We start from the raw sequence: 25,293 nt of genomic DNA, 5'->3' as shown, positions 1-25,293 counted from the left end.
TAAAAATCGCCAACATCCACAGAATTAAACAGCAAATGCTATTTTTTTACAGGTCTCTCTATGACGTCGTACTTGCATAGAAATTCTTTCCTTATATGGACACCTCCTAATTATATCGTGTTCTGTGACCTCCAGCTACCTGTCAGATTGACGTTTTGGTTTACGCTTGCGTAAATCCCTATGCTCGTCATCGCCATACTAATCTAGCCATTCTTTTCTTTCCGTAATTCAGGTTCCTCATCAAAATAACCAAGTGAATGAAACAAACCTTATAGTGTTATTCAACCCCGTAAATTAATGTTTAAGTTGATGCTTTTTCATCATTTATATTTGCACTTCCAGCTTTCGTTAAGCTGGTATGTGTCCAGTGAGCAGTGAATGAAATCTAATTCCGTGTAAACTCCATATTTTGTGATTACGAAAAATTCACATCTAGTTCCTAGTGTTTAACTGTAGCTGAGAAGATGCTGAAAATGGAAACTGATAAAATAGAAGATTCGACTAATAGTGAAGTGAGTTCTTCATAAATGCCATATGGCTTCTTTTGATGGTTGGATTTCCTTGTCTGCTCAAATTCAGTTTTAGGTGGACGTAAACTTCACTACTACTATAAATTGTTACATCTACGGCTTTTGTTTACTTTATAAGTATCCTCGATTTGTTATTAGCCAGTTTTTTCGTTCTCTATCACTGGTTGTTTTTGAGCCCTTTGTTTATATGAAAATGCAAATCCCTTCTCGTTTGTTTGAATTAAAAATGCGGATTAAATTTTTATTATTATTATATTTTCCATTAATTCTATAAATATTTTTAGTTCGCCGTTTTCATCAGTTAGTAAATCTCAGCATATATTATGATTTTTATGATTCATTGTTTCCTTCTCTCATTAGCGATTCCTGTGACCTAGGCAATAATAACTTGAGAAATATTTCTTAACAGAGTTTCTAAATACAAGGAGTAATCAATGAAATTCTCATAATAGCTTTTAGTATTCAGTGCTTGGTACAAGAAATGATGAAATTAGCAGGGTGCACAGTATTAATTATTTCTTGCAATAATTGTGTAAGATTGTAAGAGATAGTGTAATTTTTTTGACAATGATAACTGTAATTATAACTGTATTGATGTGTTCTTCATTACAAGTTTTGATTTGAGTGTTTTATTCCCAGTTTAGGTGGCAGAAAATCAATAATTATTTATCTGGTTTCCCTAAGTTTCTTTCATGACATAAAATACTTTGAAACCTTTTAACAAATTAACTCATATCGAAGGTTCCAGAAAAATTAATCATTTACCAGCAACAAGTTTTTAGGCTAAATGATTGGGGAATATAATATAATTTTGCCATCTTAAAGACATTGTGATCAACTGAAATCATAAGCTGGAAGCAGTTGTGAATTTTTTGAATATTGTTCAGGCTTCAGAGTAGGGAATATTGAAAGAGACTTGAAGCTAAAGCCATGAAATATACTTATTATATTTTAACTACCTTGTAACTATATTAATGCTTGTTCCTAATTCATGTTCCTTTTCAGTATCCAATGACGCTGTTGCAACCCTATGATACAGCAAGAAAAAAAGAAATAACTGCAGAGCGGGAGACTTGCTTAAAGATGTTTGAAAAGTGGAATGAGACTGATCAAGTGGAATTCGTGGAAAACCTTTTAGCTAGGATGTGTCATTATCAACATGGACACATAAATTCCTATCTCAAGCCAATGTTACAGCGTGACTTTATATCTCTTTTGCCAAGTGAGTGTTTTCCTTTCCTTCTTTACTTTAGCTTGATTTCGTTTTCCTTCTTTTGAGTATTCAAGAGGATTTTCTTCATAATTTCATTATAGAAATGAAACATACCAAGTAAAATTTAATACATGGAAATCTGATTTAATGTCTCAGCACCAATAAGAATACTGAATTATAGTGCAGTTCTGTCCCATTCATGTAGGTATAGTGTTGAGCAACTAGAAGATCTCCCAAAAATTATATCTGTTGCAAAGTTCTGATTTTGTTGAATAGTAATGTATTAGTGATAAATATAACCCGCAACTTGTGAGGTACAATTTTTATTACATAAGGAGAGACCTGGAGTCCCACAGACTCCTGCCCAACATTTTGAACTATACATGTCAAATGTGAGATTTATTTTTTTTCGAAAAGCAACTTTTTACTTCTTACATGTGTATTCTTTATTTAAGGACATGTTGGTTGATGATTTGTTCAGTTCAAAATAGCGATAAATTTCAACACCCAGGAGTCTGGAGACTCCATGTCGCTGGTTGCGAATAAAGGAATAGTTTCTATGAACTATACACGGTTTAAGAATTTAATTATTTTTCACCGAAACAGTGCAAACAGTTATCAGAAATGTTTCCACGAATTTTGATCCCACTGGAAAATTTGAACATCCTTTTTTGGGAAAAAATTCTTTTTCAAGAAAAATGCCTTTTATGAACAAGAGCATTTTGTTTACCGTTTTGAAGATCTTTCTCGATTCAGAGAATAGGTAGTATTGGTAGAGGAAATGTAGAGGAAATTCTTTAAGATAGAAGGGTTTTAAAAGTTGATTACGGAACTCTATAAGTCGCTCAAAGGATTAAGGATATTGTTAAATGTGTTGAATTTTTTCAACAATTAAATTGTTGTTTGTGGATGACTCTTGATGTGGTATATCAGTAGTATGTACCTTCTGTAATTGAATTCTTCAGATGAGTTTTGTCTAGGAATGTTTGGAGTATATCATATTAATTTTTTTCAGAGAAAGGTCTGGATCATGTGGCTGAGAATATACTGTCTTATTTGGACGCCGAAAGTTTGAAAAATGCCGAAATTGTATGCAAAGAGTGGTATCGTGTCATATCCGAAGGTATGCTATGGAAAAAGCTCATAGAAAGAAAAGTAAGGACTGACACTCTGTGGAGGGGTTTGGCTGAGAGAAGGCAGTGGTAAGTTTCTTCAAAATCAATGTCTCTATGTTATCTCTCAGATTGACCCCTTCTTACTTTGTAATACAAACAGTCATCTCAAGGCTTAAGGCAAATCCATTTTATTAAAAACATGAATTCAAATGCAGTCAAGTTGCAAGTTCAACTTCAATAACTCTGAACTAAAAGAGATGGCGACTAATCCACTGGCATTCGTGAACTCTTTTGGGATGTATATCATCCCTAATACACCAAAATATACCGAGCATCAAATATTAAACTTCTAAATTCCATAGCATAATTGTCTAGAGTAATTTTTCAAGCGTTATTTGTTACAAGTCGAAAGTGAAAATTGTCAAAGTTTTATTACTTTATTCAAGGATCCAGTATCTATTCAAGCCCAGACCTGGAGAGCATCACAGGCCACATGCATTCTACAGATCACTCTATCCAAGAATCATCAAGGACATCGAGACAATCGAAAGCAACTGGCGCAACGGCAGACACATATTGCAGAAGATCAATTGTCGATCGGAGAACAGTAAGGGCGTATACTGTCTTCAGTACGACGACCAGAAGATCGTGTCCGGCCTGAGGGACAACACGATCAAGCTGTGGGACAGGAGCACTTTGCAGTGCACAAAAGTTTTGACAGGTCACACTGGTTCTGTGCTCTGCCTCCAGTACGACGACAAAGTCATAATAAGCGGATCCAGTGACTCGACTGTGAGAGTATGGAACGTCCATTCCGGCCAGATGGTACACTCTCTGATACATCACTGCGAGGCGGTGTTGCACTTGAGGTTCAACAATGGAATGATGGTTACTTGCTCCAAGGTCAGTTGAGATTGATTAAAATATTTTCCAGTTGTGGAGTAACAATATTTTTCGAAAGTTGAAACATACATCACTCCTTGTCAAAATTTCTCAAGCCTTAGGGCTTTTCCTATGTATAGAGGGTTTTAAAAAGTGATGACTGAATCAATCATAAGGTTTTCGCCGTGGTAACTTAGTGTTTTTCTAATTATCCTGTAACGGCGGTTTTTTATGAAATGCTCCTGACAAAACTTCCATATTGCTAGTTACTTTTCAATTTTGTCCAATCCCAAAAGACAGCAAAATCCCAGAGATCTGCTTACGTGAAACACACTCTGCAGGGTACACTTCTGCAAGGGTTTCGCGGTAGTCTGCTAATTTTGTATGAAATCAAAAATGGCCCAAGTAGAAATTTAATATTATTTTTGGTTTTTGAAATACAGGGTGGAATTGAAGAGTGTCACTTCACTTTTTAGGTACGCCTCGTATCTCTGTTATCTTTCAACTTATCGAAGAAGTTGAAACTTGTTCTGATTTTTTCTTAGAATCAAGTGACTCAGTTTTTTCCCAACAACTTTTGTTTATGAAGCAGAATAGGTTTTTTAAGGAGCACCCTGTATATTATGTACTATATTCATGAGGCATGTGGCGGGCTTTCCAAAAATATATCATTGTTCTCAATTATTTCTAAAAATGACTCCAGAATTTGCAGCAGATACATCAAACACTCCTAAAGTGTATGACATTGACCTCGCAATATACTAATTAAACTGAAAATACGAATTCGATGTGTTTAACCGTTTCATGGCTATAATAAAAAAGGCTGATTAAAAGAACCATCAATGACGAAATCATCTTCGGCAACAAATTGTGCCTATTTCTGGCACAAAAAGTTGTGGTTTGCAATTTGAATATAGTTATTTGAGCAACCAGTTGAGTAAAGCATTATTTTTCGTAATGAGAGCATTTCTGCTCAAAATAACGCGAAATACGAAAAATAATTTCCCAACGTGTTTCACACACTATGTTTTTAATTATGAATAGAATGTGGCAATGAATTCAAATTTAAAAAACCAAAAACGTTGAAATTGGCAAATATGGAATACCCTGTATTTTATTTTCCTAATCGGTAGAGCTCCTTCTTCTGATTCTACTATGAGGTAATCTTTGTCACTTTTCGAAAAATATAGATTTGACAGTTAGTAGCTATGCAGGGGAGAGCCCTCCATATTAGTAGCCATGGATTACACGGGTCAACACCAAATTTGACTTTGACTGCAAAGCATAAAATTTCGATAGTTCAGATCCTAATCAGACGAAAAAAAAATATATTGCATGAAAAAGTTTGCTTCTGTGTTTAGGAGACTGATTCAACTTTATCATTCACAATAACTACAAGCAACATGTAGAGCCCATGGCTTGTCTTGATTCCAAACAGGAAAATCAAAATATGCTTCATAGGCTTCAGAGAGAACGTGAAATGTCTTTAATTCGTATTTCACGTCACAATTATAATAAATTGACCGCATATCAAACAAAATGCATCAGCATCATGTTTACACTTTTTTGACCACATTTTGAAGTTTGTCTGGGCTTGTAAACAACACCTTATTGTTGTTTATGACTCGAGTGCCTACTAGTGATACTTTGTAAGGGTAAACACCCCACTCTCATCGCGCGGTTTTTGAAATATTAAAAATTATAAAAAAAAAATGAAGAATGAGTATTAATACTATAACTATCACAAAAGCAAACTTTAAACCAAAAAAAGGTGTTTTCTTTTCGTTTTTGTGCCTAATTAACCAGAAAATCCTAGTATAAACGTTAGGACAAAGAACGAAATTTTTTTTGTAGAGTCGTGTTATTTATTATCCATGGCTTCCTTTCCATTGACATAAAAATTTCTTTATCCTCTTTCCATTTCGAAATAATATCTGAAACAAGGAAACAGCAGAAAACGAGAAAAAAAAAGTGAATAATAAAGCCTTCATCCAAACTTATTCTAAGACTTGATGATGACTGAAGAAAAAAATAAATAATCATAGGTACATAACTCGTTTTTCAATTGCACTGGGAGGAATATCATCTCTGCGTCAAAAATGTTTTGCTGATCTTGGTGGAGGATCACCCTCGTCGCTAGAAATTCTCAAATTAATAATAGCCAAATCTTGCTTTTGACTGGGAGGTTCTATCGACCAGGTCCAGTCTTCCAAGTGATGATTCTTTTATTCTTCAGTTGGTCGAGGAACGCTACAGGACCCTTATATTGGGGAATCATCTCCTATAGATACACCAGTGTATAAAGACCAAGTGGTCTTTATACAATGCCAGTGGTTATTCAGTAGAAAATTGAAAAAACGGGGAAGAAATTAAAAAAAACTTCTGACACTTTATTGACTCATAATCAGACAATTCTGAGGTAGAAAGAGATGATATTGTGTCAGGTTTTAAAAAAATTAAGCAAAACCAACGTTTGGCACGTCCTGATTATAGGTGACTTCACTCTTATTATGAATAAAAAGAAACGTCAATGTCAAATTTTTTTTTTATCGTTTTATCCACTGGCTACTGGCGTTCTACAGCCGCGTAAGGACGTTGTCCCACATGAGCTACGCAACAGCGACATGATTTTTTTGCTTAGAAATTGACCTGCCTGTTGCCGAGCAACAACAAGACGATACAAGATAACACCAATAAAGTATATATGTATATTTAAAATCAGAGGGAAAAGCTCTATCGATTTGGAAAATAAAATACAGGGTGTTCGTTTTAAAACATACCTGGTTACATGAAAATTTTAATTTTCCGATACTTTTTTGCATTTCCTGTTACAAACTGAATTCCCAGTACCCATAAAAAATACTTCATTACCATTCAAACGTTTTTGTAAGATCAATATTAACTGAGATAGCTATTGAGTCAATCACCCAGTATGTGAAAAGTTGAGTAGTTTAAAAATTGTTACTTGACTGGTTCAATTATTTTTCTACAAAATAGTAGGTACAGGACATATTGAATTTATGTGACCAAAAGCCGATACTTGATGAAAATAATAATAATTGAATTAAAGACAGAATAACATGATTTTCACTAATATTTGACCACGACACTGTCACAGTAGCGTCTTCAGGTGGGTGAAGGTAAACTGTGACATGGTTAAATAACTCATGTTAGTGAATATCATGTTATTATGTTTTTAGTTCAGATACTTGATTATGAATTTTTTACTTATTCTATATTTTTTCAATGAAATACCTAGTATGTACATATAGTGTATGTGTGTACGATACTCTTGCACTGGCTCATCATTATGGTTATTGGAATCACTATTTACAGCTACTTAAAAGTTTCCCAACTGACAATATTGGATCAACTCAACAAAGCCTGATATTTTTTTTTGCAGGATCGTTCCATTGCAGTCTGGGATATGACATCACAAACCGAGATAAACTTGAGGAGAGTTTTGGTTGGTCATAGGGCGGCTGTGAACGTTGTCGATTTCGACGAGAAGTACATAGTGTCTGCTAGTGGTGATCGGACAATAAAAGTTTGGAACACTTCCACATGTGAGTTCGTGCGTACTTTAACCGGCCACAAACGAGGCATAGCATGTTTGCAGTACAGAGATCGTTTGGTTGTGAGTGGCAGTTCAGATAATACAATTAGGTGAGTAAATAATCAAATATAATTGTGGGCATTAGTATTTTTGTTCATACTTCAGAATTTTTGAAGTGATTGTTATCGTTACCTTGGCGCATACAGAGGGGGTGGGTGCACGGGGGCACGTGCCGATATCTCGGGAACCGTTCAGCGTCTCTTAAAGGGACTTGGCATGTAGAATTGTTAACCGAATGTGATTATTCACTGAGAAGTTTCAAGAATTCGATATTAATAGAATCGTTCATCGGCGCATAAAGAGACTAGGCATGTAGAATTGTTGAATGGGTGTGATTATTCGCACCACTTCCCTTGGGAGCCAAGGATTTAATTTCAAACTTATAATGTTTCAAATTCGATATCTTGGGAACCATTCATGAGTGGTTAATAATCACATTCATGTTACAATTTTACATGCCAACTCTCTTTATGCGCAGTTAAACAGTAACCGAGATATAGGCATTTGCAAATTAGGGGTTGGAAATTAACCCCAAGTAAATACGATAAGATCCCCATGTTCATTATTTATGCAAATCGGCCTTATTCCATCATGAATAATTTGACCTCCATTGCGCACGCTTCTGGTCACCTAGTTCGGGTCTTTTCGTAAAACGGTCTGATAGGTTCACGCCGGTTCACCGAACCTCATACAACAGTTTCAAAATCAGGCTGACCGGCCATCGAATGCGAAGTTGAGCTGAGCTGAGCGAGACTGAGCTGAGGTGAGCTAAGTGGAGCTTTCGGTTTTCGGAGTTGAGCATAGCTTAGCTGCATTCGGTTCCCAGTCAGCCTTGAAACTGAAAGCGATGTCGACGGCAACGACGACGGAGATTAGCAAGTACGATAATAATAATAATAATTGCCGTAACAGCAAGAATCTGATAAAAGCTATTAATACCTACGCTTGCTCGGCGCTGCGCTACTCATTCGGTATCATCTCTTGGACCACCACCGATTTAGCAGTCTTACAGAGAAAAGTAAGGACGATGTTGAATAAACACAATAAACATCACCCCAAAAGCTCAATAGAACGGGCCGAGCTGCTACAACATCTTGGGGGTAGAGGAATTGTTGATTTGTCCAACTGTATGTCCCAGGAAATTGAAGGACTTCGAAAATATTTTCTGAGCAAGGCTGCTTCATCAGAATTCCATCAAGAAGTTTGTGTTGCTGATAGTTCTACACCGTTAAAGCTACAGCAGGACCACTTGGAAACCGTCGAACACTCTGCAGAAAGTAAAATGCAGAAACTGATTGGCAAACCTTTGCATGGAAGGCACCAGAACGAGGTCAACCATGATTACGTCGAAATATCTGCGTCGAACTACTGGTTGACTTCCGGAAGGTTGTTTCCTGAGACAGAGGGCTTCATGCTCGCCATCTAGGATCAGGTGATTCCAACAAGGAACTACATGAAATATATCGCCAAGGATCCCTCAGTGAAGGACGATAGCTGTCGTTATGGCTGTGCGACACATGAAACTATCCAGCACATCACCGGGGGATGTCAGAAGTTCGCGGGCACGGAGTACAAAAATAGACATGATGCTGTTGCCAAGATTCTTCACCAAGAATTGGCACTAAAACACCAACTTCTAAGTTCGAAAAAGGTTCCTTATTACAATCACCATCCGGATGCTGTATTGGAAAATGAACATCACAAGCTCTACTGGGATCGCACGGTTCTCACAGACCGGAAAATAACCCACAATAGATCAGACCTCATATTGCTCAATAAGGATGAGGACAGAGCACTATTCAACGACGTGGCAATTCCAAATAATAACAATCTTCTAGATAGGCACACTGAAAAAATTTCAAAATACAGAGATCTCGAGGAACAAACCAGAAGACAGTGGAAGCTGAAAGATATCAAGACCATCCCTATTGTCATTTCATCGCACGGTTGATACCGAAGGAACTACCAGAGAACTTGAGGAAACTTCAGTTGGACGAAAATATCTATAGTCATGCAGAAGGCGGTACTGCTCGGAACGGCGAGAACTGTACGCAAGTACATGGGGAATGCAGAGGAACACCGTCTGCTCCGATAGGAAGTGCGGATGGAGCAGGAATCCAACCGACAGCAGGGAGCCGAGGAGCGACCCGGACCCGACCACCACCACGAGTCCGAAAACCTGGAAAGGGCTCCAACAGGGCTCAATCCTTTTGATATCTGGGATAAGTGAATTTTCCTCTGGAGAGGAGTGTGAAAGCCGCAAGGCTAAAGTCATATCTTTATTCCACTGAATATACAGTGACGTTAGTAACTTGAAAAGTTTTATAATGAACAGGAAAAAAGAGTAAAAAACAAGTGAACCAAAAAGTCAAAAAAACAAATACTCAAACCCATATAAAACAAAAAAATTATAGGACCCTCATTGCCGAGACGAACTCACTGACGATGTAATAAGAGCCATTGGCGAGAATCGATCTCAGCTCACGCCTGAACTCCGAAGGACGTTTCTCAATTGAATACTTCGGTAGAACATCATATTTCTGAATACCCGATATCATCGGAGTTTTCTCATGAAATGCATGGTTCAAGCCCGAGTGGTAGAATCTTCAACAACCGCGAGTATCATATGAACGATGGTCACAAAGTCTAGGAATCCCGAATCTCATGTCATGAATATAAATCATGATGTGGTAAACATACATGGATGGAAGTGTCAGGAGTCCACGTGAACGAAAGTATTCCCTTCACGAGGTTTGGGGATCGAGCCCAAACAACGCGCGAATAATACGCTTCTGCAAAACAAATGCTCGGTGAGATCACGCAGTACGCCCCCAAACCAGCAGACTATATTGCAGCATTGAGGCGATGTTTGAGTGATAGAAAGTCACAGAACAACGAAAGCCAATATGTCTTTTGAGATGACATAGGGTAAAATAACATCTATTCAACCTAGCGCAAACGTTGTCAATCTCAGATGTCCAGCGCGAATGTTTGTCAAAAGTGCAGCCAAGAAACATCACCTGATCTGACATCCTCAAAACCTCACCTCCGAAAACAAGACGAGGTTGGCAAGGCTCCCTGTAAGGGCTGTGAAACTCAATACATACAGTCTTGTCATTATTTATTATCAAATGGTTGTTATCGCACCACTTTGAGAATTGGTCGAGCACAGCGTCGCACTTCTCCTTCAATACTTTGGGGTATGGATCACTCACCACAACACCAGTGTCATCAGCATAGAGAAATACTTCTCCATCAAGTTTATACTCAGGTAGATCGTTAATGAATAGGAGGAATAGTAACGGTCCCAATGAACTTCCCTGTGGGGGCTCCGAATAAGATGTCAAATTCTCTTGAAATAGAATCCTCAACCCTCACGCTAAATCGCCTATTGCTCAAGAAGGATATGAGCCATTCATTCAGATTGCCGCGAATTCCCAAGCGATACAATTTTCTCGAAAGAAACAGTGGATTAACACAATCGAACGCCTGACGCAAGTCGAAACTAATCATTGTGACATAATGGCCGTCATCCAGCCTTTTGGAGATGGACTGCACCATACAACAGATGACAGTTGTAGTGGATCGGCGAGCGCGGAAACCATGCTGACACTCGGTGAACAAACCGTGACCCTCAATGAAATCAACTAATCGTGTATAAACTGCCCTTTCAAAAATCTCAGAAAAAACAATCGGCATAGTAATTGGTCTATAATTATCGACTAAGCCACGATCACCCATACACTTTGGATTCGATGGAAAAACAAAATTTTCTTCAGAATAACGCGCATCAAACCTATGACACACTACACGTTTGTGGATCTTTCAAACAGAGTTGCTTTCAACCAAAGCAAAGTCCCAATTTTTCGAATTCAACAGATTTTTTCATATAAGTGCGAGAAAATATGAAAATACTCTTATTTTCCACAATGGTCAATTATTTATTAGTGGGGTTCAACTTACTTTTAAGAGTTGGGTGTGGTTGGAGTTTTGTATTCGGAGAAGATTTACCATATCAAGGAATAGCTACATTGCGGAATTCATTTAATTCGATGAAATCCTTAGTGAAAGTAACATCTAACTCAAAATTACATTTTTTTTTAATGGATTTTCAGCAACCTGTATCTTCTGTATCTTCAACCGAGCCATATTAGAAAAATGGTAAAGGGAAAAAGTGTTTTTATTGACCTCAGACTTCTTCTGTTAAAATATATGTACAAGTCAAAATTAACCCTGCATAAATGGGAATAAAAAACTATTTTGTTTTTTTTTTGCTTTGGCAGGTAAACAGTGAACAAGACTGCTTCAAAGCGACAACATGGTAGAGAAATAAACAAAATAGAGATTCTTCCTGGTGGAGGCTGCAGGCTTGAAAGTTTCTTCTATTACACCCTGAAATCTTGTTTTAATATCGGGTTGGGCCTCCTCTAGCTTTTCGCAGTGCTCTTACCCTATTCGGCATTGTAGTAATGAGGTTATCGATGAATGTTTGAGGAATATTTTTGCCAAATGTCTGTCAAAGCTGTAACATTGCAGATCAGACATGTTCCATATAATTTTGGTCTGGAGAGGCAGCGAGCCAATCCATTCGGTCCATACGGTCGTTGACAAGCATTATCATAAATAAATCAAATTACGAAACCTTACCTCTGTCATGGTTAATGAGGATAACCTTAGTTATTGGCGTCATGAAATGATTATTATACCTTATACCGTTGACTCCGTTCTCGCCAGACCAACATTCGCCTGTCAGACTCATACATACGAAATCTGGACTCATCCCTGAACAGGCAGTAATTTTTTTTATCGAGGCATTGAGTGTCATGAGGACTATATTGTGTAAGTGCGTATTCAAGTAAGTTTCCTCTCAAATATTCCCTGAAATTTTACTAGGGTACATTATGGGGATCAAAACACTTCAAAAAAACTGGAAATATTCTATATCTTAGAAACTATTCCCCACATGGCGGTTAAATCTGGCACGAAACTTCTGAAGTTTTTTATTACCAAACACCAATTTTCAACCCTATCGTACCTATCGAAAGCGCGAAACTGTGCAATGTGTTTTCCGTGAGCTGGTCACTGGATTTCGAGACAATTGAGCAAAGTTAAAACTGACCTCAAAATTTTTCTTGTAACATATGTACATATACATATGCGTTTTTTTGAAAAAATTTCAAGAGACAAGAAAATTTTCCAAACGGTTTAACAATTTTAAATGAATTCCAATTCGCGATTGATGTTAAGTGGTTCCAAACGTAGCCCAAATTCAGTGATCTTCGGATTCTGAGATGAGAAGAAAAGACTATTCTTAAGGCGAAATTCAGGTGGCTATATCTTCGAAAGAGATGACCTACTGGCAAAAATTAAGATAATGGCCTTCTTATTTAGTTTCGAGAATCTGCGACTAAATTTAGTTGCACCTATTTCGAGACACTCTGTATATCAGAGACTTGGTACTAATCAAATATTTATAATCTCATTTTCACTTCCATTTATATTTGAAAAAGTGTTTCATTTGAAATGTGCTACTCTTGGGATAAATAGGGTGCTCCTAAATTGGAGGTACAAACTACAAACGGAAAGGAAGATTCTTCGAGAAATTTAAGAAAAGTTGATAAAAATGGGACCGCAAACGATTCGTTTTCGACATACAGTGTGTTAAAGTTAGAATTTTTCTCTTGTAGTATCTAAACAAGGTATTCAACTGGAATTTGGCATAAATGTTGTAATTGATAGTTCACACCATGTGACAATTTCGATATCAAACCTACAGGATGATATGTTTCATGAAACAATGTCACCTGTTTTACTCCAGAACTTTTTTTTAATGTTAATTTGAAGAAATATAGTATCTGCTACCGATTTCGAGAAAAAAATTCTGAATGATCCTCTTGAAATACTTAGAAAAATCCAAATTGTCATAAAAATTCAGAAAGCAAGCTATGGTGAATAAATTCACTGTCAGTTTACATGTGTTTTCACAACTTGTTATGACACCAATCTAACAATTCAAACTTCTTTTATTTCGAAAACGAAACTGTAGCGATCCCATGTTTATGGGACTTTTTTTCTTGAAATTACTTACGGAACCTCGCCTCTCCGTTTGTTCGTCCAATTTAGGAACACCCTGTATTTGCTTGTATATCTTTGTGCCTTGGATGTTAGATTTAATTGGTTATTGTTTCTTTTTAAGGTTATGGGATATCGAATGTGGAGTGTGTTTGCGGACGCTAGAGGGACATGAGGAGTTGGTCCGTTGTATTCGATTCGACACGAAACGGATAGTCAGCGGAGCCTATGACGGTAAAATTAAGGTTTGGGATCTCGTGGCTGCATTGGATCCTAGAGCGCCTACAAGTTCACTTTGTTTGAGAACCCTTGTGGTGAGTTATGAATCGATCATTTATTTTGTCTCTCTCGTCTTGGCAATCTCTGGCAGGTAGTCGATCGATGAATATAAAGTACGTTAAAAAAATCTAAACGTGACGCTCAGCTTGTACTACTATGTATTATTCGAAAAGTGAAATCAACCTCTATCGTAATTTTCGATATGAAAACATTTTGAGAAAAATTCCCAGCAGATACTCGTATAAATCCGTATTGCCAACGTTTTCCTCAAATTTGGAAAATAACCACAAAATGTTATTTATCACCCTGAAGTTTTTAAAATGAAGGCTAAGAACCCTTAACTCTTCTTACTTCGCTGCAAATTTCTTAACTGTTCAATTGATTATCCAGATCCAGAATACATACTCCCATAGAAAATGGCGTTGAGCTTCTGAAACTTCTTGCTATACAGGACTATATGAATATGTAGTTGCGAAAAAATTAAGGATGTAATTCCTTGTCCAAAAATAGGGCGGGTTTTTCATATAAACTTTTTTTTTCTGAACCCCCCGCTCAGTTACAACCCCCTGAAGATGGCGTTCGATAAACAGTTTCTAATTTTTTTTCTTAGAAACCAAAAAACTGACAAGAATTTTATGAGAGCGAAAAAAAATATTGTTCGGACTAGTCAATCCTACTGTGAGACTTCTTTTCTCTAGTTCAAAGTCGAATTGAACTAGAAAATAGTGCTTTTATCAAGTTTTTATAATTCACTTCGATTAATTCGGCAACGTCAAAATTAATAATTTTTTCGTTTGTCCATGTTTGGTCACCTTTATTTCATTTGTTCAGTCGCCGTTTGAGAGATATGGAAAAAAAAGTTTTTCGATGCAATTTCTAAGCAGCGCACACAAATTGCGAAAACGTGTTTTTAATGCTATAGATCGTTTGACCAACGTTAGTCCACTTTTGTCAATGAAATGTTTTCATTAGTCCACCCACAGAACCGTAGAGAACAATCATTGAAAAATATTGAAAGTTGAAGTTGACACCTCCAAATGCAAATTGTGAAACCAAAATTTCATGGTCGTTTGTCCATCGTAGATCCATTTTTGTCCAACGTTTTTTTTTTAATTTGTCTAGGCATCGTTTGAGAGATATGAAAAAAAAATTCGGTCTAATTTCTGAGCAGCACATACAAATTGCGAAAACGTACTTTTAATGGTATAGATCGTTCAAGACCAACGTTAATCCACTTTTGACAATCCATTTTTTTCATTTGTCCACCCACAGAACTGTAGAAATCAATCATTGAAAATTTTTGACAATGTGAAGTTGCCACCCCTAAATGCTAATTTTTTCCGTGCATTTTCTGAGTAGACTCCATGTAGGGGAAAAGTGTTTTTGAAGGCATATATCGTTTATTCTACGTTCACTATTGTCCCACTTTTTCGCAATTTGTGTGCGCAGTATGTACAGAAAATGCACCGAAAAAACTTCTTTAACTATATCTCTCAAACGGTGCCTGGACTAATGAAAAAGGGTGGACAGTGATGGACCTACGATGAACAAACGACCTTGAAATTTTGGTTTCAAAATTCGCATTTGGGGGTGTCAACTTAACAATTTCAAAAATTTTCAAAGATTGATTCCTATGGTTCTGTGGGTAGACAAATGGGTTGGGTGGACAAAAGTGGACTGACGTTAGACAAACGGTCTATCTATATCATTAAAAATACTTTTTCGCAATTTGGGGCTGCTGCTCAGAAATTGTACCGAAAAAACTCCTTCCATATACCTAAAACGGTGCCTGTACAACCTTCTTCGGTCAGTGCATAAAACCTGAACTCCACAACACAAAATCTTAACTTATGTGCTATTACCTTAACTTAAATTCGATTTTCCATATCCAATCGAGATGTCAATCATTCTTGAATGGACCATATAAGATGATATCGATATTTCATAAACAAGTCGTGAATTAAGCCCTTGATTTCAGGCTATTATGAACGACGCTGGGTAAACCATGAAATGATCAAATACAAATTTGTAAAAAGTCCGCGATGGCATATATCTAACTTTTGAGGATAACCCACGATAACCAATTTTATCATTTTGAATTCAACCCAAAATGATGTTCTATCAGAAGCGGGTATTTACATAACTTAGGAACCAGATGCCTGATCTTCATGGAAATTTCTTTATAGAAAGAATTATTCGAGTAGGTTTCTCGTGTGAAATTAATTATTATGTAATGAATAAATTACGAAAAATATCGAATTTTTCGTGAAGAAGTCGTGAGTGAAGCCGTTCAATTTGAGGAGGGCTTTCGACTGGCATGGAATGAATGAATATAAAAATGAATATGACCCTGATCTGCGCCATTCATTTCTGATGAAATGTGCTCATTACCAGCATAGTTTTATTAACGGATATTTCGCGAGATATGACAGGTTAAAGAAATAGGAATCTAAGAAAAAAATAAAATCTACCCAGTATCACTTGAAGGCTGCTGTGAAGTGAGGTTAAAAGGGGCATCGATAAGAGGGGCGTGTTTTCCATGGAAGCTAGGGAAGCACAGCTTCCCTAACAAATTCGAGTAAAATTAATGACCCAATAGTATAACAATAATGGAACGAAAACAATAATCGAGAAAAATAATCAAAATAATTAACTATTTGCATTATTCTTACGAAACAACGTAGTAGCTGGAAAACTACGATAGGAACCACGGACCTAGCCCTGAAACGCCTTGTAAGCCAAGGTCTTTCAGCTTAAAGCCCGTAGTGGATTTTTGTATAGAATTCCGCTCGGTACCCGCGTGTCTAATGGTGGTATTCTGCTTTCATCTGTAAGCAAATCTGTAACTTTTCATAAGCTTACAGGAAAATTGCAATAGCAAAAATAGCTTACAGGAATCCGTAACTATTTACGATAGCTCAAACGTAACACAGTAAAGAAGACAGTAACAGGAACATTTCCAGAATTGCATTATTTACTAATCTGTCAATCGGACACTGACACATCGATCGTACGCTACAGATTTGTAACCACAGATTACAGAGTAGAATAGATCTGACACTCACGTTCTACGGGAAAAATACAGTTTGTTCCGCCCTCAACGCCCCCATGCGGTTGCCACCCAACTAACCGGGAGTAATGTCGGTATAACAGGAAACTGCAATCGCATGGCGCGAAATTTAAATTAGCCCATTCACTGGTGTTTTAGACTTCGATAGAATAATATGGATCATTAGGGCGAATTTTAAGGAGAAATAAAACTTCTCATGAAAAATATACATATATTGATATTTCCAGCACAGGAAAAAAAAATGGAAATACATAATCTATAATTATGGCAATGAATATATGAGCAGAGGTAAAATGTCGATAGGGTCACATATCTCCGTAAGACAATAATTATAATAAACAGTAATAATATTGTTCATAGGAAATGAAGTTGAAATTAAAAATCTATCAATACAAAAAAAAATTAAATATGCAATTTAATTATTATATACCACTCTGCAATATCAAAAGCTATGAATATTGAAATAATTATAATAAATACTACAATTTTGTTGTGAAAAAGTAGATGCTGTCCATGTTTTCGGTCTCATTTGACCTAATCAGAACAACACAACTAATGCCTGCTCTTAAAGCATAAAATTGACAATAATTATAATAAATACTACAATTTTGTTGTGAAAAAGAAGATGCTGTCCATGCTTTTGGTCTCATTTGACCTCATCAGAACAACACAACTAATGCCTGCTTATAAAGCATAAAATTAAAATTAAAAATATTAAATACATTAACATAAAAAAAATGCAGTTGAAATTATTATATGTTCAGAAATCTTCAACATTATCCAAACAGGACACAATTTTTGTTGGGAGTCGGCCATAGAAATCAAAAACAGCATGCCAAAGCTTAGAATGCATGAATAATTTGGAAAAGAAAAAATAAGTTGCCCAAAGACCTATGTGGATTTTATATTTTCCTGCAGGAAAGATTTCAAAGTGTCTAAACAACGACTCCCTGTTTTATCTTCCTCACAGTTAGATCCCCAGGAATGCACTGACATGAAATTATTAATAACTAAAGTTTTGAATGATGAAATAAAGTGTTCAACATTTGGGTTAGTATTCCTCACTCCATGTGCTCTAATGTACCCAAAAAAGTTTAATAAACAATCCTGATTGAAAGCCCCAGTGAGAATATATTTAAAGTGATAATCATTGAACAGTTTTTGCCTAAGGTAAAGGAATGCTTTCAATGTTGTCACTATATTCTTCAAAGTGGGCACCACAATGGATCTTTTCTTTCGAGGGCAATAAAATGAAATACTGTTGAAAATTTGTATCGCCTGCTCCCAAACAACATTGTGTTCCGTTTGAATACTTACCTTCCTCTTTAAGAGTTTCGCAGTGGATGTCCAAGCTCTGGATACATTCAACGAATCAAATAACTCATCCAAGAATAGTATAAAGTCAGCAGTGTCGATAGCCTCCCTGGGAAGCTGAAGCGGATGCTTGATTTCTAAAAAGGAAAATAGTAAATTTTTGTATTATTATGTTTGAAAAAAATACTTACCCCATTGAGAAATGAGCTTCATCATTGACCCCACGGAGTGGCTTAATACCTGACTACACAGTTTGACTTTCATTTCCATTATCACAATTTTTAAAGGGTTTGGTTGGATTGGTTCTAGTATAAACGATTAATGTTATAATTACGTGGTTCTTTGAATCAAACATTTCTTACAAGAAAATCGATTTCCTGATAAAACTGCCGACTTCAATAAATGGGTATTTTTAATTTACACTCGTATAAGATGTCGTTTGTAAACAAGAATTTGCATTAAAACATATTGACATTGACACTGTTGGCATTGACAAATCCGATATGTCAGAATACAGTAATCTGTGGAGAACATGACATATATTTTCGTATGCAGTGCCACATAGCGTTTGATTGCAGAACTAAAAACCGTATTTGGGGTGGGGGTAAGGAAGTGTCAAGCCCCTGTTTGTAACTTACAGATGAAAAGCAGAATACAACCATAAGATCGATAACGATAAACGTAAATTCTAAATGTCATCAATGGAACGTGAAATTTAAGTGTTTTGCTTTGAATTTCTAACTGTTGGCTATTTATATTTTCTCAGTTTGAAATATCTCTCTCTTATTTGACCATTATAAGTATTTACGGGTCTTGAAAAGTACGAGAAATTCGCCTGTAAGCTGCGATTCTACCGATTACTTACCGCATGGTAGTAGTGCCGGGTGCCGGTACATTAGCGGTTCAGTTTTAACTGCTATGATTTTGAATATACATATTGGCTTCCTATAGAAGATTTTTCGGTACACAGATTTAATGATTTCGAATGTCAAAAAAATTTTCTGCTTTGCAAAGTAGAGAATAGAATACTATTGCGTCGATTGAAGTACCTATTTGCTGTAATTAACATTTAAATCAACGACTAGTGTTGGAATACAAAAATTGATATAATTATATCATCTACTATACTGCATTCACATTTATTTTAGCAATCGGTTGGCCATGAAATAATTGAGTGAATTAATGCGGAAAGTTTACTACAGTATTTTCGATTGATGTCATCGTAGAATAGGTTCCCGAAAATTGATTTTTCTATTTTTCATTTGACTTGTCCTATACATTGTAAATGTCTTAAGGTACCAATAAATACCTAATTATTATAGTATTTTTTCAATGCATTAAGATGAACAGCCACAAATACGCGCCAGTTTTCCTGCTAATTGTTTATTCATGGGAAATTTTTGTTCAAAGGTGAAGTTCATCTTGATTGAAACTTCCTTTAATTTCTTTTACTTATTGATGCAAGATGATTTTTGTTGAAGAATTTAACATTCTTGTAATTATCTGTTAATTCCTTCGGGAGATACCCATTCCCAACCACTGCAACATATGCATTTCATCTTCGGGTTAATATTTTTGAAATCTACAACTGATGTAACGTATTCAAACTTTAGCCAAAGAAGATTAACTCTCAAGCTAGTGCATATTATGATATTATACTGATATCTTGTATTTTCCATGCAAATATAATAACTGGATTTGGTATGCCTTCAATCAGTTTGTATAAAACTTCAATTATGTTCTTACATATTTTCCGAAGAGATTCGACATTGTGATAAAATACATAACAGAAACTTTTACATAGAACGGGCAACATAGCGTTGATTTAAAACCCAAAAATGTTTTGACAAGCGTCATAACCACACATTTTCGTACTATACAGAGTGAAATGTGTCAAATTTCCTGGCCAACCGACTGCTAAAATAAAAGTGAATGGAGTATATGTATTTTCCGTTTTTGTTCCAAAATATGCATATAGATACTAAAAGATCTGTAGTTTATTCGTAAATTTAATATGGACTTGAAGACAAATTTTGTTAAATGCACGTTATATCATATAAATGTGTGTTCAAAAAAAAAAAATAAAAAAAAATATGGAGTATTCCGAAGGTCTAGACACGTTGCTGATCGATAATAATGTGATCATTTCGATTTGAACTAGAACCGTGATAACGTCGCGTCGTAGACCGTAGCCGAAGTTTTTTTCAGGAAGGTATTGTCGATTTTATTTTTCCCTTTCATTTTTCGTTGTGAGGTTTGTTGATTCTCTGCTCATTATTTCTCCTGAATTATTCCAAATATATCTCCAATAGCTTTCTATACTAAATTATAACGCGGGCGAAGCCGCGGGTTCAAGCTAGTTCAAGTTTCCGAGAATGACGAATCTTTAATGTGAAGTGTATTGCGCTCGTTATGTTTACGAATCAGAATGAGCATCCTCCAGCTAGGAAACATGAAAACGTCCCGCACTATTTGAAGTGACTGTAACTACTTCGATCTTCGTTGTACTTTTAAATCGTTTGGCGAATTCATCCTTCCTTAGCATGCCAGTTTCAAGTATTGCCAATATAAAGAATTAATTGATCATAATTGTTTTAATCGCATTTTCTTCCAGGAACATACTGGCAGAGTATTCCGACTGCAATTTGACGAATTTCAAATTGTGAGTAGTTCGCATGACGATACCATACTGATATGGGACTTTTTGAATTCAGATACATCTATATCACCTCCACGTAAGTATTAATTGAATTGTTTTATCTTCATTCGCAGATACTCATCAGTTTATTTGAAGATCTCACGAATAATTAAAATTATTTAAACTTCATTTGCTACAACGGATAACGATATATGAATCATCCGTCGACTTTCGAAACATCTCTATATTCTATGTTCAAGGAATTTCCTTCTTCATTATACTTAGTCGGATGTGAAAATTTGTTTTGCTTCATTAACTTGCTTGATACAACCAGCATTGGGCAGTATTTAAGTTACTTGTAGCTAAGATACGTTATTGAAATACAAATTACTATTTGGTATTTAATTACTCTTGAAAAATGTAATTGCATCTTATATTTCAAATACTTACGGCTTCAAAATACATTTGGCGATCTACTTCCGAAAGCAAAATGGCAACGTCGCAACAAGTCTCGTTCTCAGAGATTCGTAGGTCGCGAGTGACTATTTGGGAACCAATCAGAAACGACCTTGCGATTTCCCCTAATCCCCACTTCTCTGTCGCAGGAGGTTGCCATCCTTAATGTATTCAACAGTTGAATTGACTTTAGCAAAGTGTCGCTGACACTTCATTTGGAGGGGGGGATGTCGTGGCAACAGTACAAAGCACTGGGAACAAGGCTTTATCTTTGAAATTGTCTAGTATTTTGCCAATTGTCATTGTCATTCTTAAACGGTAAATTTCACGAAGTTTGTTTATATTGATATTATTTTTTCTCTAAGTGCGAATGCCACTATGGATTATCGGAGTTTGCCCGATAGTCCATTCAAAATTCAAGTTTCCATAAAAGAATTTTTTTCCCGATTTTAATAGGCTAGATTGGATTAGTCGCTATGTAAAGGGGAAAATCAGCTTTAAGAGGGTTGGGAGAGCCACGAAAAATTACAAACGAAAGACGAATATCCATAGCATGCCCAGCAAACACTCTGACCAGATCGGAAATATGAGAAAAAAAAGCGAAAGGAAATCGAGATACCAAACAAATGTAAACAATCTACTTTTAAAAGGTCACAAGATGATGTGACGAAAGAAATATGTATATCATCACCCAAAATAAAAATTCTAGATGTGTTTCAGTGAACTTGAAATTGTGCTTCGTATTGATGATGTTTTGTGTAGTAATAAAATTTTTATCGGTATTTACAGAAAGGCCCTGAAGAAGAATAAAACTTATTCAAAAGCTTGGCAAAAACAAGGAAGTATAGTAGATTCTTTCTCCAAAACACATTGAAAACAAAAGTTTTGTACACTGAGATTGTATAAAGATAATCAGACTAAATACGGAGTTGGGCATAAGTCTGGAATAAAATTAATATTTCTTCGAACATAAACTCAAAATTAAAACACTGAAACCCATCAATTAATTTTCAATTATCTTAATTTTCTATCAGTTGATATTTTTTCAACCAATAACTTAACATTAGATGCCGAAAAAAAAGTAAATAAATAAAAACGGATTAAATTATCATCATTTTCGCAGCTTCCGAGTGAGAATCCGGTTGAGAGAACCAAGCCAAGGTCGAATTAGGATAACTAAGTGCATCCCATGGATGCAGCTCTATAGAAAAGGATGGTAACTAGTGGTGGAAGATTAAGAAACCAGGAGAGAGAGAGAGAGTGATGCTAGCGGAGTTTCTCGATTCCTTAAATCTTCAAAATCACCTTAAGAGTCTGCTTTTTGTGTTTATGTCGAACTATCGAATACTTTAGGTATTGTGATTTTTTACTGTTGAGGAGTTACTATAACGATATTGTTTTTCACATATATCATTTTTTTTTTGTTAATATTTATACATGTATCTTCATGACATATTATAATTGTACAAAATTGTAAAGTTATTAAATTAATACATTGTTTATTGATTTATATGAAATAATGGCTTCATATTTCGATGCGGTGCATTATTTGTTATTGTATTTATCTGTATATGAGAAAATATGAGAGATTTATTCAGTGGAGTGAATTATTGTACCATTGAATTTTCTGATAATCTTATTCTGAACTATATAAAGGATCGTTTGTTTCCTTTATCTGCAATTATTTTTTTTGTTGAGATTTTTAATAAAAAAAATTTAAGACAGGTGTGTAGTGTTTTCTGAATTTCGAAAAGTTGCTTAAAAAAATTCTTATGTTGGGCTCGTTCAGTAATAGAATGTTGGTAAAGACATCCACAGAATGCTACAATTTCCTTTATTTGTGCCAAAGTTTCTGTCCCGTATATAAGCACGGGATGAATACTTCAAATGTGAATCGCTTTCAAGGTGTAGTTTTTGAGCGATATCTTTCTATTCGTTATTTAATTCTTCCAATATTTCTCTCAGTTCTTCTTCACTGGATGTTGTCAACACTATATCATCAGCTGTAAATGATATTCACCATCTATCTTTATACCTTTATCTTGTAAGTTAAGTTCTTTGAACACATCTTACAAGGCCAGTATATACAGGGTGACTGGAGACGTAAGGTATAACGGCTAAGTGGAGATAGAGGACCTCAAACTGAATGAGAATTTGGGTTCCAAATATCCCATAAGGGTATTTGTCTCGGAGATATAGGGTGATTTATGAAAAAATGCTTAATCTATAAACTCCCATATCTTCGTTAATATGGTAAATTTTTCGCTGATATTTCACAAGCTTTTCCTTATAGGCATTTACCGTCAGCATAAGAAAAAAAAATAGAAAAAATTGCAGGCCTGTATTCAAAAATTTCAATTCACTTGTCAGGTGGGAAATATCACACGGTATATGAGATAAAATAAATTCAAATAGAAATTTTTGAAGAGCGAAAAACTGATGAAAGATCTGTTTTTTGTTTGAATGCCACAAATTTTCTATCGTTTTTATGATATGTTGAAATCAGAATATTACAATATTTTTATATTACCCTCATGAAAAATAATATCCCTGATGAAACAAAAACACTAATTTCGAGTCAAGGATAGTTGATCGTTAGGAAGGGGTTACATCTCACGGCGCCCTCAAGGTCTATTGTGCGCCCTAACAGAGCTGTTCTCACCACGCCCTGCACATCTCGCCAAAGATTTGTTTGGCTTACTTTAATAACTCCTGTTCATTCTACTTAACTGAAAAATGTGGAAGAATAATCCTAATCCACCTGGTATTTTTCCAACAGAATTTACTCTTCATCAAAATGATGCAAACTTTTTCTATTTTTGAGTATCCAACTATTTCATCACCCTACATAAAACAAATTGTATTTTAAAATTTTTTATGAAATTGAACGATTAATTGATAAAAATGGATTTCAAGATTTGAAGGAATATTTGAAGCTAGGCTCATTCTAGCTCCTCGAATTCAGTGTTTTATCAGGTGTCCCTTACGTCACCAGTCACCCTGTATAAATTATTTTGGCGACATTGTAACTCCCTGTCGTACGCCTCGTTTCATTTGAATTTTTCTGGTTTCCTCTCTCAGAACGTTGAGACGTTGCTCTACTATAAATTTTCTTAACGAGTGCAATATATCTCCCGTCTATCCTGAAGTTGGCCATGGCGTTCAGAACAGACCAAGTTCAACAGAATCGAACGCTTTCTCATGCTCATAGTCAACGAACGCAATACCAATACTGATGTTATATTCGTTAGTTCTTTCTATAAGCGTATCAGCATAATTAAAAAAAGAAGTTTATTGTCTGAACTGAACAGGTAAGATTATAGTGTTAACTAACTCTATAATCTTTGCAAGACATTATATTGTACAAAGTTGATGAATATATATAACAAAATCAAATGCTAACTCTTAGAAAACATAAAGGAGAAAAATTTACACAAACCATCGTTGAAGACATCAACATCAGCACATATCGCATTGAACTGTTGACATAATATACATTGGTGATCTAAACATAATGTTAGTGCTAGGTCAAGGGAGGTGCAGAACCTTCTCAAGTCGACTACCATTGCGTGGAATATGAAGGTTTAGCTTGGCCAGCAAATCAGGACAATTGAGCAGCTTGAAGAGGACAAGACATAAACAGCAGGCTCTCCTGTTCTCCAATAATTATAAGTAGGAGAACCTATTAGGAAGCGTGTGATGCTTAAAAACCCGGGCTGGGTAAACACCGTCCAATTTAAATGCTAGGAATTTCAAAAACTGCCTCTGAACAGACTCTAGTTGGTTGATGTGAACGTTGTATATTGGACCCCATACAAGCCGTATTCGAGTCTGGAACGAGCAAAGGAATTCAAGATGGAAGTAGAGCAGTTAGGATCCTCGAAATCACGACATACCCTGAAAATAAAGCCAAGCATTCGCTTCGCAGCCGTTATTGTGACATAGTTATAGCACAGCCCTCTTAAACACTGTGTTAAGAGGGCTGTGGTTATAGTGAGGAACTAATGTTAATTTATGGTGAAATTCAATCCCAAATCATTTGTCGCACTCTCTCCAACGCTACGTGGTTTATAGTGTAGTCGTACACAATGGATGTGTTCATCAGGGT

At 35.8% G+C, this 25,293-nt stretch overlaps 1 protein-coding gene across 1 annotated transcript; it reads left to right on the top strand.

Moving 5' to 3' along the window:
- The first annotated feature begins 165 nt into the window (after positions 1–165).
- LOC123318954 (F-box/WD repeat-containing protein 1A) lies at positions 166–22,909 on the top strand. Its single transcript, XM_044905737.1, has 8 exons — positions 166–512; positions 1,536–1,752; positions 2,759–2,945; positions 3,305–3,761; positions 7,144–7,406; positions 13,553–13,742; positions 20,706–20,826; positions 22,309–22,909. Exons 1-8 carry the CDS (start codon positions 465–467, stop codon positions 22,317–22,319), a joined length of 1,494 nt encoding a protein of 497 aa, XP_044761672.1. The 5' UTR covers positions 166–464; the 3' UTR covers positions 22,320–22,909.
- Positions 22,910–25,293: the final 2,384 nt, after the last annotated feature.

The sequence above is a fragment of the Coccinella septempunctata genome, chromosome 8 (assembly GCF_907165205.1).
Source record: "Coccinella septempunctata chromosome 8, icCocSept1.1, whole genome shotgun sequence".
Classification (NCBI taxonomy): Eukaryota; Metazoa; Arthropoda; class Insecta; order Coleoptera; family Coccinellidae; genus Coccinella; species Coccinella septempunctata.
The sequence above is the reverse complement of the archived record's forward strand: the minus strand, read 5'-3'. Positions and strand labels throughout refer to the sequence as shown.

Excerpts from the sequence above, each read along its gene's own strand:
- LOC123318954 (XM_044905737.1), top strand. The coding sequence starts at position 465 with ATGCTGAAAATGGAAACTGATAAAATAGAAGATTCGACTAATAGTGAA. Across the intron at positions 3,762-7,143 it reads TGATGGTTACTTGCTCCAAG|GATCGTTCCATTGCAGTCTG; the intron begins GTCAGTTGAGAT and ends TTTTTTTTGCAG. Across the intron at positions 7,407-13,552 it reads AGTTCAGATAATACAATTAG|GTTATGGGATATCGAATGTG; the intron begins GTGAGTAAATAA and ends TTTCTTTTTAAG.